At 36.8% G+C, this 14,422-nt stretch overlaps 6 protein-coding genes across 9 annotated transcripts in view; 3 read left to right on the top strand and 3 right to left on the bottom strand.

The window, feature by feature from the left end:
* The window catches only part of LOC115233573 (NADPH--cytochrome P450 reductase), a 17,429-nt gene extending 16,141 nt beyond the window's left edge, over window positions 1-1,288 (bottom strand). The window contains exon 1 of the mRNA XM_029804071.1: window positions 1,151-1,288. The gene's annotated coding sequence lies outside the window, so the exon portion shown is untranslated. The remainder of the gene's footprint in view (window positions 1-1,150) is intronic.
* Window positions 1,289-1,556: 268 nt separating this feature from the next.
* On the bottom strand, window positions 1,557-3,569 carry LOC115233580 (ras-related protein Rab-34). The gene is made up of 8 exons (XM_029804080.1): window positions 3,527-3,569; window positions 3,083-3,175; window positions 2,833-2,999; window positions 2,582-2,683; window positions 2,431-2,495; window positions 2,220-2,350; window positions 1,907-2,117; window positions 1,557-1,796 (listed from the first exon to the last, which is right to left on the bottom strand). The coding sequence occupies exons 2-8, from the start codon at window positions 3,143-3,145 to the stop codon at window positions 1,723-1,725; spliced, it is 813 nt and encodes a 270-aa protein (XP_029659940.1). The 5' UTR covers window positions 3,146-3,175; window positions 3,527-3,569; the 3' UTR covers window positions 1,557-1,722.
* A 200-nt stretch (window positions 3,570-3,769) lies between these two features.
* LOC115233585 (60S ribosomal protein L23a) lies at window positions 3,770-5,497 on the top strand. The gene is made up of 4 exons (XM_029804088.1): window positions 3,770-3,916; window positions 4,398-4,696; window positions 4,926-5,053; window positions 5,165-5,497. The coding sequence occupies exons 1-4, from the start codon at window positions 3,883-3,885 to the stop codon at window positions 5,424-5,426; spliced, it is 723 nt and encodes a 240-aa protein (XP_029659948.1). The 5' UTR covers window positions 3,770-3,882; the 3' UTR covers window positions 5,427-5,497.
* A 212-nt stretch (window positions 5,498-5,709) lies between these two features.
* On the top strand, window positions 5,710-9,693 carry LOC115233553 (WASH complex subunit 4). 3 transcript variants are annotated; one of them, XM_029804041.1, is made up of 3 exons: window positions 5,710-5,913; window positions 6,010-8,275; window positions 8,349-9,372. In XM_029804041.1, the coding sequence occupies exons 2-3, from the start codon at window positions 6,042-6,044 to the stop codon at window positions 9,370-9,372; spliced, it is 3,258 nt and encodes a 1,085-aa protein (XP_029659901.1). In that variant the 5' UTR covers window positions 5,710-5,913; window positions 6,010-6,041. The 3 variants fall into 3 exon arrangements, with proteins under 3 accessions (XP_029659901.1, XP_029659902.1, XP_029659903.1); XM_029804042.1 differs by having other exon boundaries at window positions 5,987-8,275; XM_029804043.1 differs by lacking the exon at window positions 5,710-5,913 and having other exon boundaries at window positions 6,042-8,275; window positions 8,349-9,693.
* LOC115233554 (CUE domain-containing protein 1) lies at window positions 9,589-12,434 on the bottom strand. Of its 2 annotated transcripts, none has more exons than XM_029804045.1 (5): window positions 12,132-12,434; window positions 11,913-12,048; window positions 11,440-11,815; window positions 11,230-11,313; window positions 9,589-11,102 (listed from the first exon to the last, which is right to left on the bottom strand). In XM_029804045.1, the coding sequence occupies exons 2-5, from the start codon at window positions 12,015-12,017 to the stop codon at window positions 10,990-10,992; spliced, it is 678 nt and encodes a 225-aa protein (XP_029659905.1). In that variant the 5' UTR covers window positions 12,018-12,048; window positions 12,132-12,434; the 3' UTR covers window positions 9,589-10,989. The 2 variants fall into 2 exon arrangements, with proteins under 2 accessions (XP_029659905.1, XP_029659904.1); XM_029804044.1 differs by having other exon boundaries at window positions 10,499-11,148.
* Window positions 12,435-13,079: 645 nt separating this feature from the next.
* Window positions 13,080-14,422, top strand: part of LOC115233548 (ethanolaminephosphotransferase 1-like) — a 4,324-nt gene continuing 2,981 nt past the window's right edge. Inside the window, 3 exon segments of the mRNA XM_029804034.1 lie at window positions 13,080-13,637; window positions 13,881-13,949; window positions 14,111-14,303. Of these exon segments, the coding sequence (XP_029659894.1) occupies window positions 13,566-13,637; window positions 13,881-13,949; window positions 14,111-14,303 (334 nt within the window). The 5' untranslated portion in view covers window positions 13,080-13,565.

The raw sequence follows: 14,422 nt of genomic DNA, 5'->3' as shown, positions 1-14,422 counted from the left end.
ATATATATTTCTTTTCTTAAATTTTTTAATAGCATTAATACTTTTAATTAATTTAATTTAATATTTTATATATCGTTATATCACATGCATTAAAATGCAATGTGGAATTATGCAAATATCAGACTTCATTTTTTGCGAATGTTATAATCGACAATTATTTTAATTGTAATGATCACACTCAATTATCAATCACAGTAATATACGATCAATATGACGCCAAGAAAAAAACAGCTCCTACTTGATAACGATAATAGTCAATGTTTAAAACTACATTAAAAGCCGAGTATTTTTTAACTTATTGTTTAAATATTTTTTACAATCGATTTTGTTTGCATGAATTATTGGATGACAGATTTGAAAAATGATTATATCGAGACGTAATACTTGAATTGAACATAACACCATTATAAAAGTCATTCATCATTAAATGAACATTTGTACAAGCGAGTCAATGATATCCAATCCCAGACAGCACAAGGATGTCCTTAGGACGTCCAAAGGGCATCCAGGACATACATGTAGGATTCCTACAGACATCCAGGGGTTATCCAATGGACATTTATAGGACATTAATACTTATTACAATACTTAAAATTTCTAAATTATATTAAATAGCCTACATAACCGAAAGTAATCATGTATGCATATTAAATTTTCATAAAATATATTTATAATAATATCTTAAAACATCCTACAAATATCCTGAACCATCCTGGACATATTCAGGATGATCCTGAGGACGTTTTGTGCTGTCTGGGATACGACACAAGGATACTTCATAATATCATAATAAGATTTACATATCAGACACGTGAGATTTTCTTGCTTGAATCATACAATTAATTACGCAAAAGAAAAGATAGGTTTTTAGAATATTGAAGAGAAAACTGAAATTGTTGAATACACACACGTTACTACTGCATGTAATCGTTGATAGAGAAAAAAAAACTACCCACACATACAGAATAGATGTACTGTACGAGTAATTATATACGATGATAAGTATCTCACATGTTTTATTCCACAAAAAAAAACTTATGACAAAGTTCATATGCTTGCATGTGAAATTCGGATTGTAGACGGGTCACGTGACTCGGGTTTCCCCTCCCCTATCGTATTATCACCTGTCGGAATGCAGTTCGAAATTTACCTGCCAAGTAAGATTATCGAAGCAGCTCCTTGTTCGTGATCCGTGCTCCTGCGATTTCACGTAACGGCAATCACGCGACAAACAAACCGTCGACTATAAATACACTACAATTTGATAAGAATCGTATTTCTTGCGAACGCCGGCAACAACGAGACGAAAGATGCCTCGCGCAAAGAACGCGACGATCGGCTACGATCGGTGGTGGTTGGTGGTATTTCGCTGTTGCTTCTCTTTTTCATATTTTTCATTGGCGAAAATTCACAGGACGAATAATACGTAATAAGCACGAAAGAACGAAAGTAGAGTAGTATGGTAGTAATAAGAACAGTTGCGCCACGAACTGCAACGCTCAGAAGGGATTGACGCGCGAAATTCAAATGCATCTGGAATGCAAGAACAGCTATGATTCGCGACTTAATTTCCGCTTATGTAAAAAAGAATAAGATTGTTAAATCTCTATTAAAATTATTAAAAAACCGTCTCGTTATTATTTATTAATTATGTTATAGACAAATCGCTGAAAAATTGTAATATATTTTTGTCATTTAATATTTATGTTAAACTCAGCCACATTACAATGGGCATTTGAGACACCTTGGCATTCTCTGTGCCTTTGTCTCGGCTTCCTTTGATTGCCTTTTCAACGCTAAAAGAGGATAAGTAACATAATTTACCTTTGCGATATCGAGAAATTCTCCTTTATAATCGTGTCTCGCAATCAGCTGCGAGGTTTGAGATTGAAATACTTCTACTTACTTATCGTCTTCGTCGAGCCGATGTTGATTGGTTCGAATTTTAAACTCTGCATTTCGCGCAATGCCATTGCTTGAAAGGTGAGTGCAGCAATACGTGTGAATAATTCGGACACTCCGTTGCCCGTTCTCGACGAGACCGCCCAATATTCTGCTCGCATCCTTTTCGCAGTTTCCGACGCCCGTTTTTCAATTATATCGTACACCTGATGAGACTGACATTTCCCATAATGGTAATAGTAATTTAGAAAAAATGGATGTTATTGTCAATACCACAGACTTCTAATATATTATATTATATTATATTATATACTTACCAATAAATCCTTCTTAGTGCCGACTAAAAAAATGTGATAAGGACCAACGTTGCTGCGACTCGCTTCGTTTAACCATTGCTGGCAATGCCCTAGTGACATCAAGTTACTCACATCGAAAACAACCATGATTACTGTGAAACAAAATATACATAAGTAATGTCAAATATGTAGATGAATAAAAAAATGATAGAAAGGATATTTTTATATTAACCATTAGCGCCACGATAATAAGACGCTGCTATACACTTGAATCTTTCCTGTCCGGCGGTATCCCATCTGCAAATATTATTTTAAATTATTATCATACATATATATTCATATAAACATTTGTAAATATTTTTAGATTAAGTTTCATTATATACATTTGCAAATGAAAAGGTAAGCCGAGGATATCGAATCTCTCCACTTCGAAGTCCACGCCGATGGTAGCCTTGTAATTATTATCGAAGAGTTTGTGACAAAAACTGTACAAAATAACAATAATTTGCTTTACCATACAAATTTATACGATAAGGAATGAGCTATTTACTCCAAAATGACAAGCATATTTTTTTTAAAGTAAGCCTTGGTTACGTCAAGAGATTTTTTTTCGTCAAGTCATTACACTCATTACCGATTTACCAACGATGTTTTTCCAACAGCAACGTCGCCGATAACGATTACTTTAGAGATTCTGAGAGTCAAATTCTTGCTTTCGCAAGTTCGTCTGATTAAACTGCCAAAATCGCTCTCGGTGTACGGGGTCATCTCCGACGAGAAAGGTGGCGGCCAATAAGTTATCTATTCGGAAAAGATTAGAAAAGAAAAAGGCATTAATTTGTTTTTAAACAAACGATCAATTTCGATAAACATTTTGTTTATACCTGCCTCTCATCGTGGGCTTTTTCTTTCATCATTTTGTAAACCGCGGAGCGCGTTTCCAACATCGCACCGTCCGAATCGAATAATTAAAGCATCTTGAAAAACAAAATACATCACTTTTATTTTTATATGTATTATACGTAACTATTATATATTATTCTACAATATATGTATATTCTACGATTACATATGTTAAGATTAATTTTTTATACTCCGCACTGAATTATCTGAAACTTTTCGCGAGACTGACAACTCTATTTTGTAGATTATGTGAAGACAACATAAGAGTAATTCCGCGTGAGTCAAAACGACAAAACATTGGTTGCTGTGGCAGGTGTTCGATTGTAACATATGTGGGGGACTTATATACGGGTGATTGTCGGCGAACATGATAGACGTAATATTTGGAAACTATTTTCATGACTATTTTATTAAATAATACTTACTTAATTATTAAATAATCTTTCCCTTTCTTTTCCTCTCCTGCTCTTGCAAATATTTTTTTCAATTTTCACTTTTATTTAAAATTCCCTCTTTTTTCTAAGCTATTCAATTTATTAATTTAACAATTAATGATTGCGCATAAGCGAAAAATTCAATGGCTGTTCTTTAACAGAAAAATGACGCATTCACAACTCCACCGGGAAAATAATTCTGATCGATAATCGATAATCCGACTCTTGCAATATCTCCATTTTGAAAATTCTGTTTCGTCAGTCAACAATTAGCGTAGTAGTCGGATTGGCCGATACAGACGCTTCCGTTTCACGTTGACGTTCTCTTTCACGTTCTTTTTAGTAAAATGGCTCCCAAACCGAAGCCTACGGATAAAGCAGGTAGAGTTGATAACAATTTATAACATTCGCTTTTTTTCCTCTTTAGAATGAATACACTTTAGATTAAATAATGCTTGTTAATTAATGTAAATCCGTAACAATTTTACGTTATTCGAAATCGATCGTGTCGAGAACGCATCCCATGACACCCATGTGGTTGATCTTCTTTCGAATATATATTATCTTTATTCTTGTGTTTACAATAAAAATATTTGTAGAGAGATGTTTCTTGAAAATTTACATGTCTCTTTTCTATGAATTACTTGCAATACGAGCTTTTGCAATAGCGTAATTTGATATAATATTTATGTCTGTGTATCATAACCTAAAATAGAATAAGAAAACGGAAAGAGCATTGAGATGTTTCATCTCTTCATATTTTTAAGAGTAATGTGGACATTAGATATATATTCAATTCTTGTCTCTTCAATATGCTTTCTCAGTTATAAATAATTATTTTAATTATTCTTATAAATGATAGGTAAGCCTGCGGAGAAGAAGGCAGAGAAGAAGACGGAGAAGAAGCCAGCTGCCGCGGCTTCTACTTCTAAAGTGACAAAGCCTGCAGCCAAACCTGCAGCGGCAAAGAAACCGGCGGCTGCCAAATCAGCGAGCGCTGCCAAACCTGCCGCAAGCAAGCCTGCGAGTAAACCTGTCCTCAAGCTTGCCAGTAAACCGTTGATCAGCAAACCCAAGAAAAATGTACAGGCTGCTAAAAAGACCCCGAAGGGTGGAAAATCAGCAGCTCCTTTGCAGAGAGCTCTCAAGGCGCAGAAAAAGGTTATCTTTAAAATAGATTTTCCAAAAAAATCATTAATTTTTTTAATCTCTCTTTGTCTCAAGTAATATTACTCGTGTATATGATGAATTGTAAGTGTGGGAATCTCTTTGAATTTCTGTGAAAATATCTTTTAACACAATACTGAAGAATTAAAGAGTATAAGATATGTATGCAATTACATATATTACATAATATTGACATTGGCAATTGTATTTGTGTTTCACATAGATCTTGAAGGGAGTACATGGATCCCGGGTACGGAAGATCAGGACGTCTGTTCATTTCCACAGGCCCAAGACCTTCAGACCGCCAAGGAATCCCAAATATCCACGTAAATCCGTGCCAAACAGAAATCGGTGAGAAGAGAGCTCGAACGCTCGAATTTTTTAAAAATATCTATAAAAATCTAGATTTATGATTTTTTTCTGAAAATCTATTGTTATATCCTTGAAACTTCTGTATTTTAGCATGGATGCTTTCAATATAATAAAATTCCCACTTACAACGGAAGCGGCGATGAAGAAGATCGAAGACAACAACACTCTGGTCTTCATCGTGCACACGAGCGCCAATAAATATCACATCAAGGCGTCGATCAAGAAACTCTACGATGTCGATGTGGCGAAGGTGAACACTTTGATGAGGCCAGATGGCAAGAAGAAGGCGTATGTGCGTTTAACGCGCGACTACGACGCGCTTGACGTCGCCAACAAGATTGGCATCATATAATTTCTATCTCTCTTGTTAAGAAATAAAATAAAATCTGTACTGATAATAAAAAATATCAATATGGACATTAATTTGTACATGTAACATTATTTCGCAATCCTTGCTCAGTTCTGTTCTTTTATATAATAATAGAATAAAAAAGATATCTATCCGAATAAGTCAAAGTATTTATTTAAAAAATTTTTTTTGTTTGCGTTTATAGAACCACGTGTCACCTCAAGATGGTAAAGTATATCGACTGTACTCACGAAAATATTGCCATCTATAGTGCAACATTAACTACACTTGGAACGTTCATCCAGAACGAGTGTATGTATGTAAATGTCAATAATGTAAAAAGTCGAAGTTATAGACGTTTAAAATAGCGACAATGAATTTTGTACTATATGAAACAAAACAATTTGCGGCATTATTGTTAAAATTCGAATGCATGCTAAAATAGTAGACATGTATGAAAAAATATATATGTATATAATGTGTGTGTAAGGTAAGTAAATAGTATCATATGTCACATTTTCTATATTTTAATGTAATAAGAAAAAGTCATAAAAGTTCTATAGTTTGTTTCCAATAATTGTCGCAGATTGTCCGAATTGCATCATTCACTAATTAAAAATGACAGAGGCACCGGCGTGGAACTCCAAGAAAGATGAGAGCATCTACAAGGCTGCAGGTGCCATGCACCTACGAAAGTATGGGGAGTTCTTTGAAAACCTGATGGAAAAATCCTGGAGTGGCGATTCTATGCTGGAGTATATTATAGAAGGTCCTTTGCGTCTGGTTTACAAGGCGAACGAGAACATTAGCATCCTCTCCCTAGTGGAGATGGAAAACAAGGCACTGTCCAAGCTGCTGGCAGCTGTGGCAGGAACGTGCAGAGAAATCAAGCTGCTGAAGGTGGAAGCTGCTGGTTTCTATGCAAAACTCTTTACACATGGAGAGAGATGCGTGGATGATGATCTCATTAGTGTGACTAAATTGCTGTCCGATCTGCAGGATCTGTCCATATTTGCCAATCGGATGTCAACTGTGGTGCACTTGACTACGCAACAGTTAGCAAGTCTGTCTGGCGCCGTTCACGAGATCTATTTACCCACCCTGATAGAAGGCTTCATAGATCTATTTGTGATCTTTATGACTCTCGATGAGATTATCGATGCTCAACCAACAATAGTGGATCAGTGGAAGAAATACAGAATGCATGTGCGTTCCATGATGCACAGTCCGTCGCAGTTCGGCGTCGCCGAGGCGAAGCTAGAGACATTTGATCAGCTGCTCAAGAATTTGCAGGAGAAGTTGTTACGAAAGAATATGTTTCTAAAGGCAATCGATCATGTGATGAATGTGAATAAAGGTATGGTTATGAGCGAACAAATTGTCAGCTATTTGAAAAACACGATTACAGATGTAGAGACTAAACCCAATGACCAAGCTGCGTTAAACAAAAACTGGATAAGAGCCAACATAGGCATTGCAGTGGTGATAAAGCTATTCGGCGCTTGTGACAAGAGATTGATCAAGAGAGTGCTGGAGGCAAACAAAAGATTCTATGCAGTCACATTGATAGGAAACGTGATTTGGGTGCCTAGCAGATTCCTCAGCAACATTGTGCCGAAAGAAACTGGCACTGCCGCGAGCCTGCAAATAGGCGAAAAGATTCTACAGATGAGAACGCAAAGATTGCCGACTGGAGTGAACAATTTGATACACCGAGCAATGACCTGGTGCGTAGAGATGCAGAGTATCCTGACAAGGACAAATCTTCAGGTGTCGGATATCGGGCAGAAACGTACGCTGCTGACGGATTTGCTAGCTCTCTTGTCCCAAATGCGAGAGACAGTCGCGTTTATAACGAATCTTCACGCTTTGCTGTCGAAACCCATGAGTCGCAACACGGTGCAACTGATCTGCAGAATCGTGGAATTGCAAAGGTCCTTGCAGACAACATTCTATGCGCTCGGGCCGATCGTGGTGCAATCGCAGGCGCAAGTGCTGCAATATTTAGCTTATTACATACTAGCAATGCTGGAGACGGCGCGTAAGGGTCTCGTTCAGAAGGATAAAGGCTATAGTAGAGAACGACTGGACGCGCTATCACTAATAGGGCTCGGTATGCGGCTGATAAGCGGTCCGGCAAGCGCGGACCGGCGGCTGTTGGTGCGCTGCACGTTGGCATGTGCCAGCCAGCTGACCGACACCTTCCGCGAGGAGGATGTGGTGAAGTTGCGATTCTTGCTGGACAGTTACGATGCCGTAGCCGAGCTGCACGAGCTAGTCGATGATCTTGGCGACTACTCATTATTGTTGCATCATCAAAATATGTTACCCGCTTACCTCTCCTCTGTCGTCGACAACAACAACGGGGTCTGCCATATCGCTCACCTGTTCGCCGCCTTCAATAGCGCCGTGGGCGAGCAGGAATCGATTGAGTTGAGGGAAAAACATATCGCGGAGCTCAGGGAGAGCCTGGTGAAAAACGTGCTGAAGCCAGCCTGCCATGAAATTGAGACCAGTCTACGACTGCATGTGCACGCCCATCTTAAATTAGACTCCGCAAATCCCTTCAACATCGGCGCCAAGGACAGCGGCAGAGTGGTGCGCGTCCCGCCGCTGCCTTTGGCCGAAAACATGATCTGCGCCAAAAGGTTCGTCGAGCATTATCTGGATGATATGTTCTACAATCTGACAACAGTGGCTCTGCATGATTGGAGAACCTACCGGATGATGCACACGTTAGCCAGCTATAAGATGGGTCTGGACACGGTACAAGATCATCTGCCGACGCAGACCCTCGAGCAGGGCCTGGACGCTCTGGAGATCATGCGTAACATACACGTGTTTGTTTCCAGGTAGACAGAATTATTAATTATTAATTAATATCTAAAAATTAATTGCTGATAGATTAATTGTCGTTTTGCACAGGTATCTGTACAACTTGAACACGCAGACGTTCGTAGAGCACAGCAGTGGTAACAAGCATCTCAACACTATTGGCATCCGACACATCGCCAATTCGATTCGCACCCACGGTACTGGTATCATGAGTACCACAGTGAACTTTGTCTATCAATTCCTACGCGTTAAGCTGCATACATTCTCACAGTTCCTCTTCGACGAGCACATCAAGTCGCGGCTAATGCGTGACATCAGGTTTGTCCGAGCGCAACGGGAAGCGGGCGCCGTTCCATATACATATGAGAGAGCGGAGAAATTCCAGAAGGGCATCCGGAAACTGGGCATGACCGCGGACGGATTAAGCTATCTAGACCAGTTTCGCCAGTTGATCACACAGATCGGCAACGCGCTCGGCTACGTGCGGCTAATCCGTTCCGGCGGTCTCCATGCTAGCTCCAATGCGGTATCCTTTCTACCGGACATTGAGAAGACAGTGCCATTCGAAGCACTCTGTCGCGGACTGAATTACAGCGTCGAAACGCAGGCGGCGGCCAAACGGTTGGAAGACGACATTGCCGATCTCGTACGCAACTTCACCGAGGGTATCCAGTACTTCAAGCTACTGGTGGACGTGTTCACGTCAGCGTTTCGCGATGCCAAGTCTTATCATCTGCAGCAGTTCTACGCTATCGTACCGCCATTGACGCTTAGTTTCGTAGATAATTCCGTGTCGAATAAAGAAAAGATGTTTAAAAAGAACCAAACTGGCGCGGCCTTTACCGACGATGGCTTTGCCATGGGTATCGCCTACATCAACGCACTGCTCGATCAGAATGCAGAGTTGGACAGTCTGTATTGGTTCAAGACAGTGGAACAGCACATCGCCCAGGAAAAGCTTGCCGCCGAGGGCAAGGACGATCACGGCGACGAAAAACTCCAGCAAACCAGAGCACTTACTCTCCAACGTCTCGCTGAGAGAAATGCCGAATTCCAGTTATTGTACTATAGTCTTTCTGGTGCTAGAGTGTTTTTCAAACAGCCTGATACGTAATATGAGACAATTGATATTATTTTGATACATCAATATTGCATTCTATGTTCTTGGACCCGAGTTGATTTCTTGATCGTTAAGGGAGAAATAATAGGCATAAATCATAAACAATTATAAAGAGATAAATATGCATCTAAAACTATTTCTTAATTTTATTCCTAATTTTAAGTTTGAACAGAATTTGAAGTAAATATAATGCAGTCTAGCGTCTCTTCCAATTTTATATATATATAAAATCATAGAGCACATGTTATTGTAAATGACTTAGATTCTTTACAACCATTTTTATAAATATTTTCTACATTTACAATATCTTTACGATATCAGATTCTCGTTCAATAAATAATGGCTAGACTGAGCGACTAGGATTTATTATACCTAAAAAAGGTGCAATTTCTATTTGCAATAGCAAATAGAATCGAAAGAGTAAGTGAATGAAGGCATTTGTGAAATTTTTTAAGCTTTAAATTCAATCGAATTCATGAATTACTCGCAATAGTGTACGCTTGTTTGTAATTTATGCAAAAATATTATATTAAAACTGATACAAAATATGACTATTATTTAATAAATTGCCTACAGTAATATTTTTGAGAATGTAAGCCTTCATCCACTACTTTCAGTGAATCAATCGGTTCATCTGATCAGGTTTCTACTTTTCTGACAATTGAATTTTTCGAAGGAATTGTCTCAATCTGGATCTCGACATTGCGTTTCTAAGTTTTTAACAAACTATTCTGTCTACAATAACATCAACGCACTATTGGCGTATGCGATAAACAGACATATATACACAATATAATTAACTACTTTCGTAGCTGCATGTGCCAAAAAGCAATTGCATTGTGTACTATGCATACAATAAGAATCTGATCTCTTGTCTTAATTATCATTTAAAACGTCATTCAAAACGATAGTAATCGCTCTTAAATAAAATTAAATATTTTTCCAATATCAGCAATAATCTTTTAGAGATTATCGCTCAATAAATTTCTGTAAAATTTTTTCGTGCCAATTTTTAGACGACTATGCGCGATTAATACACAATAATACATATAACCGCAAGCAACATGTATCACAACAAAATATAAAATCTATTAACATAAAATTTGCGTCATAATATTGCAATAAAATATCACATTGAATTTATCAGAATTAAAACAGATACATCCTTATTAGAAAATGCATTAATATTAAGTAATATATATTATTCCTCTCTATATATATATACACATACAATATGTATATCTGCATATTTATCGGGAAATATGAATGTTTTGATAATTTTGTATGTATTGTTTGAAACTTTCTTCTTGATATTCATTCTTCTTATTGTTAGTAAGTTTTTGCTCACTGATAGGTTTTCGAATCGTCAATCTAACAATTCCATTATCTCTGTTCAAATAATGATCTCGTCAGCCGTGAACCAAAAACAAATCACTAATTAAATTATATCTTACATGGTACTCTAACATAATTTTCTCTCGTTTTGCAAATTACGACATAGATATGCTTGGTTTTGTGATATTTAAATTACACTTAAGCTGTGAACGCCATTAAGTTTGCTCTCTATCTTTATAATAAAGTAAGACAAGAGTATAGATATTCCCTGTAGAATTATAGGTACAGATGTTTTTTTTTAGGATTGAGGTTTGGATGACTCTTCTGGATCCAAAAGATCGTCACAAGAAGCTGTCGGCGGCAACAATTGCCTGCCGCCGCGTTTCTTACTGCGAGTGAATACTTTCGTAAGTTGTGCGAATTTACGTCGAGATACTGTAATATGTCCATTATTAATGAGAAAAAAATCGTACGATATAATTCTTAATTTTAATTATTTCTTAACTGATTACTTACGTTTGCCCATATTTTTTAGTCTTTCCTTAAATAGATCCTCATCATCGTGACCGGTCTGGCCGCCGCATTTTTCGAGCTTTGAATCTACAAAAAAAAAAAATTTTTTTTACAATTGTCATCTACTATCTACTGTCATTAATAGATATTCTAGATATATAATTCTCCTGAATATATTATCCATACATGTTTTGTAAATCTTTAATTCTTTACCATGTTCCAATGTAGATAGAAAATCTTCATTCCAACGAAGTTCTGCCATGAATTCTTCGTTTTGCAGGAACATAGCAATTCTCTCATCTTCCAACATAGAACTCTCTTGCGAGTACGTCGAATCAATACCATCATCCGACATTTGCTGGGGTAGTCTTAAAAAGGTATCCGGCAATGGTCCCAATAATGGTGGCTGCCATTTATGTATAGTTTTTAATGATTTGCTAGAGTCTTTCCTAGGTGACTTTGTGGTGCTTGGCAGTTCTTCCTTTTGCTCCAATTCACTTCTAATCTTTTCATTTTCATTGTCAGTGCTCATGGTAAGTAACTGGTCAATTGTAGTATCCACAGCTCCTTGATTGGATCTTAGCACAGCCTGGCAAATGATATAACGATATAGTACTTGAATTTAACATACTTGTGTTAATGATACAGCAATGTGATTATTATATCTACAAATTAAATATTTTCACCTCTATCACGTCGTCGTCCATTTGCGGGAACATGTTTTTAAAGTCGGCCATCGCCTGGTAAAATTCCAGCGTGGTCTGTTGCTGCTGCTCCGTGGCAGAGGCCATGGTGAAGTTTTTGACAGTGAAATTGACAGAGCTGTGTTGCGATATAATTGGAAAATAAATAGTTAGAAAAAATAAACCTCTACATATATATTAAAAACATAATAGTGAACGTACAAACACCTGCTGACGATCTTCAGGAAATGACAGTGTTATCCATGCCTGCGAACCGGTTTATGTTGTTACCGATCTGCTCTTCACTTAGTGTCAATCATGGTAATTAGCATAGTGTCATCTTTCTAAACGGTTAATTGGTCAAATATATGCATATATATGCAACGTATTCAAAATACGAGACCCGTTGCCAATTTATGCAATTCTATGTCATCTTACGTACTGTTATGTGTTATGTACTGAACTGTTGTCAACTACATCGAAATTGTGCTCATCATCTCACCATAGACAAAAAATGCATAGATGGAATATCAACTATCGATATGGGACGGGTTTAGAAATAGATGCAAACGAGATGCATTGGAATTCGACCTCATTCGGTTTCTTTCGAGAATAATTACATATCTGATTTATAATTATATATTTAATTTATATAATTTATGCATAATGTATTTTTATACATCTATGGTGCTCACATCATCTTCCGCTGGTTTTGCGGTGAGAGATCTCGTCTATATATCTCTACGTTTATGGAATAAATGGTGTTCTGTTGCGCATGTTGGCAGCGACCAATTGATTCTCTTGCTTGAAAATAACTATACAGGCGCGAGATTCAAATACACAATTAATTGTAGCTTTCTCCTTCTTTTTACGCGATATATTTATCTACACTTATTTTGATTTATACAATTTACTCATGTATATCAATACTTGTTGAAAAATATCACATATCTTCAATATTGTACGCGATAGTATTAAGAGAAAATTATATTAATATTACAAATATATTATATTATATACTCACCTGTCATTTACGATAAAAAGGCGCACACACACACACGGCACAATTTTTTATCCTACCATTTTTCTCTTTTCAAATGTGTGTGTGTGTGTGTGTGTGTGTGTGTGTGTGTGTGACACACAGGAATAAATACAATTGTGCTGCCGCGTTTCTTTCTCTATATGTGAAACGCGTCGCGCATGAATTGTGGTGTATGCGGTTGTGGCTTGTGGCCTGTGGTCGACAAGCCGAGATCGTCCGATATGCGCGCATACGTAATACGCGCGTAATTTATTATTATATTACACACATTATCGTCACTCGCATCGCGCGAGGTCTCGATTCGCGACGAAGACGCAATTATATCTTTCTGAGTGAAAATCAGATCGAAATCTGGTGTTCACGAAACGTGTGCGAGGTAGAATTCTCTCAACGCTTGCACGATGAATCAATGTAACAATTTAAACGATTTTGCGGACGATGCGAATAAAAAAGAAAAATAAGCAGAAGGAATATTCATACAAGAAAATCGGAGTTTCTCGTGCAATCGACCGCTTCTCGTCATAGGACGATATTTCGCGTAAATGTGCGGTGATTGACGATTGTTGAGTCAACGTTGGATTTGTTAGGTGGTTAGATTTTCGGAGAATTTCAGAATGTATCGTAAATTCAAGTACGAGGTGGAATACCTGACCGAAGAACACCTCACGGGGTTCGAGAGCTACAAAGTGAGCATTTAATTTAAAAGTTCAATAATTATCAATATCAAAATTATACACACACACACACACATATATTTTATATATTTATATGTATATAAATACACACGCACAACATACATAATTTATAATAAATATTTTATACAATAATATATAAAATCATATTTATTTGATTAATTACTTAATAATAATGTATGCGATGCTTGGTTGTGATACTTTTTGTGTTACTTATTTCAAATATTCTAATTTCAGTACAGCTCCTTGGATACAAGCCCCCTAAGTGTATATGTAATGCATCCCTTTTGGAACAAAGTAGTACAGGTATGATTTCTATATTTTAGCAACGGAATAATTGTTAACACAGTAAAGATTATACTCTTTTATTTATACAGAGAAAATATATATTTTCTAGTATTATATAATATAGGATAGTATTTTAATATAATATTTATTATAAATATTAATTGTGTCTTTTTTTATAGTATTGTCCAAAATGGGTTGCTCCAAATGTACTAACCTTCTCTGGATTCCTCTTTACCGTGTTGAATTTCATGTTATTTGCATATTATGACTACTACTTTTACGCATCCAGTGATGACAAGCCGGAATATCCTCCAATATCACAATGGATCTTTGCTGTAGCTGCTTTTAACATTTTTATGGCATATACGCTTGGTACGTGTATTTAGAATAGATACACAGTTTATATATTAACATGTAGTTACATTGATCATAATTATATTATAATCCATATATAGAATTTAAATTAATATAAGAGATTAGTAAATTATATA

This window comes from Formica exsecta, unplaced genomic scaffold, assembly GCF_003651465.1.
Source record: "Formica exsecta isolate Colony F162 unplaced genomic scaffold, ASM365146v1 scaffold178, whole genome shotgun sequence".
Classification (NCBI taxonomy): domain Eukaryota; kingdom Metazoa; phylum Arthropoda; class Insecta; order Hymenoptera; family Formicidae; genus Formica; species Formica exsecta.
This window is presented reverse-complemented; position numbering and strand designations above follow the sequence as displayed.

Coding starts and splice junctions, on each gene's coding strand:
- LOC115233580 (XM_029804080.1), bottom strand. CDS start 3,145: ATGTTGGAAACGCGCTCCGCGGTTTACAAAATGATGAAAGAAAAAGCC. Junction 2,118..2,219: donor GCACTAAGAAGGATTTATTG/GTAAGTATATAA, acceptor GGGAAATGTCAG/TCTCATCAGGTGTACGATAT. Junction 1,797..1,906: donor CGGCTCGACGAAGACGATAA/GTAAGTAGAAGT, acceptor ATCCTCTTTTAG/CGTTGAAAAGGCAATCAAAG.
- LOC115233585 (XM_029804088.1), top strand. CDS start 3,883: ATGGCTCCCAAACCGAAGCCTACGGATAAAGCAG. Junction 4,697..4,925: donor CTCTCAAGGCGCAGAAAAAG/GTTATCTTTAAA, acceptor TGTTTCACATAG/ATCTTGAAGGGAGTACATGG. Junction 5,054..5,164: donor TCCGTGCCAAACAGAAATCG/GTGAGAAGAGAG, acceptor TCTGTATTTTAG/CATGGATGCTTTCAATATAA.
- LOC115233553 (XM_029804043.1), top strand. CDS start 6,042: ATGACAGAGGCACCGGCGTGGAACTCCAAGAAAGATGAGAGCATCTAC. Junction 8,276..8,348: donor ATACACGTGTTTGTTTCCAG/GTAGACAGAATT, acceptor CGTTTTGCACAG/GTATCTGTACAACTTGAACA.
- LOC115233554 (XM_029804044.1), bottom strand. CDS start 12,017: ATGGCCTCTGCCACGGAGCAGCAGCAACAGACCACGCTGGAATTTTAC. Junction 11,816..11,912: donor TGGACGACGACGTGATAGAG/GTGAAAATATTT, acceptor ATCATTTGCCAG/GCTGTGCTAAGATCCAATCA. Junction 11,314..11,439: donor TCTATCTACATTGGAACATG/GTAAAGAATTAA, acceptor TTTTTTTTGTAG/ATTCAAAGCTCGAAAAATGC.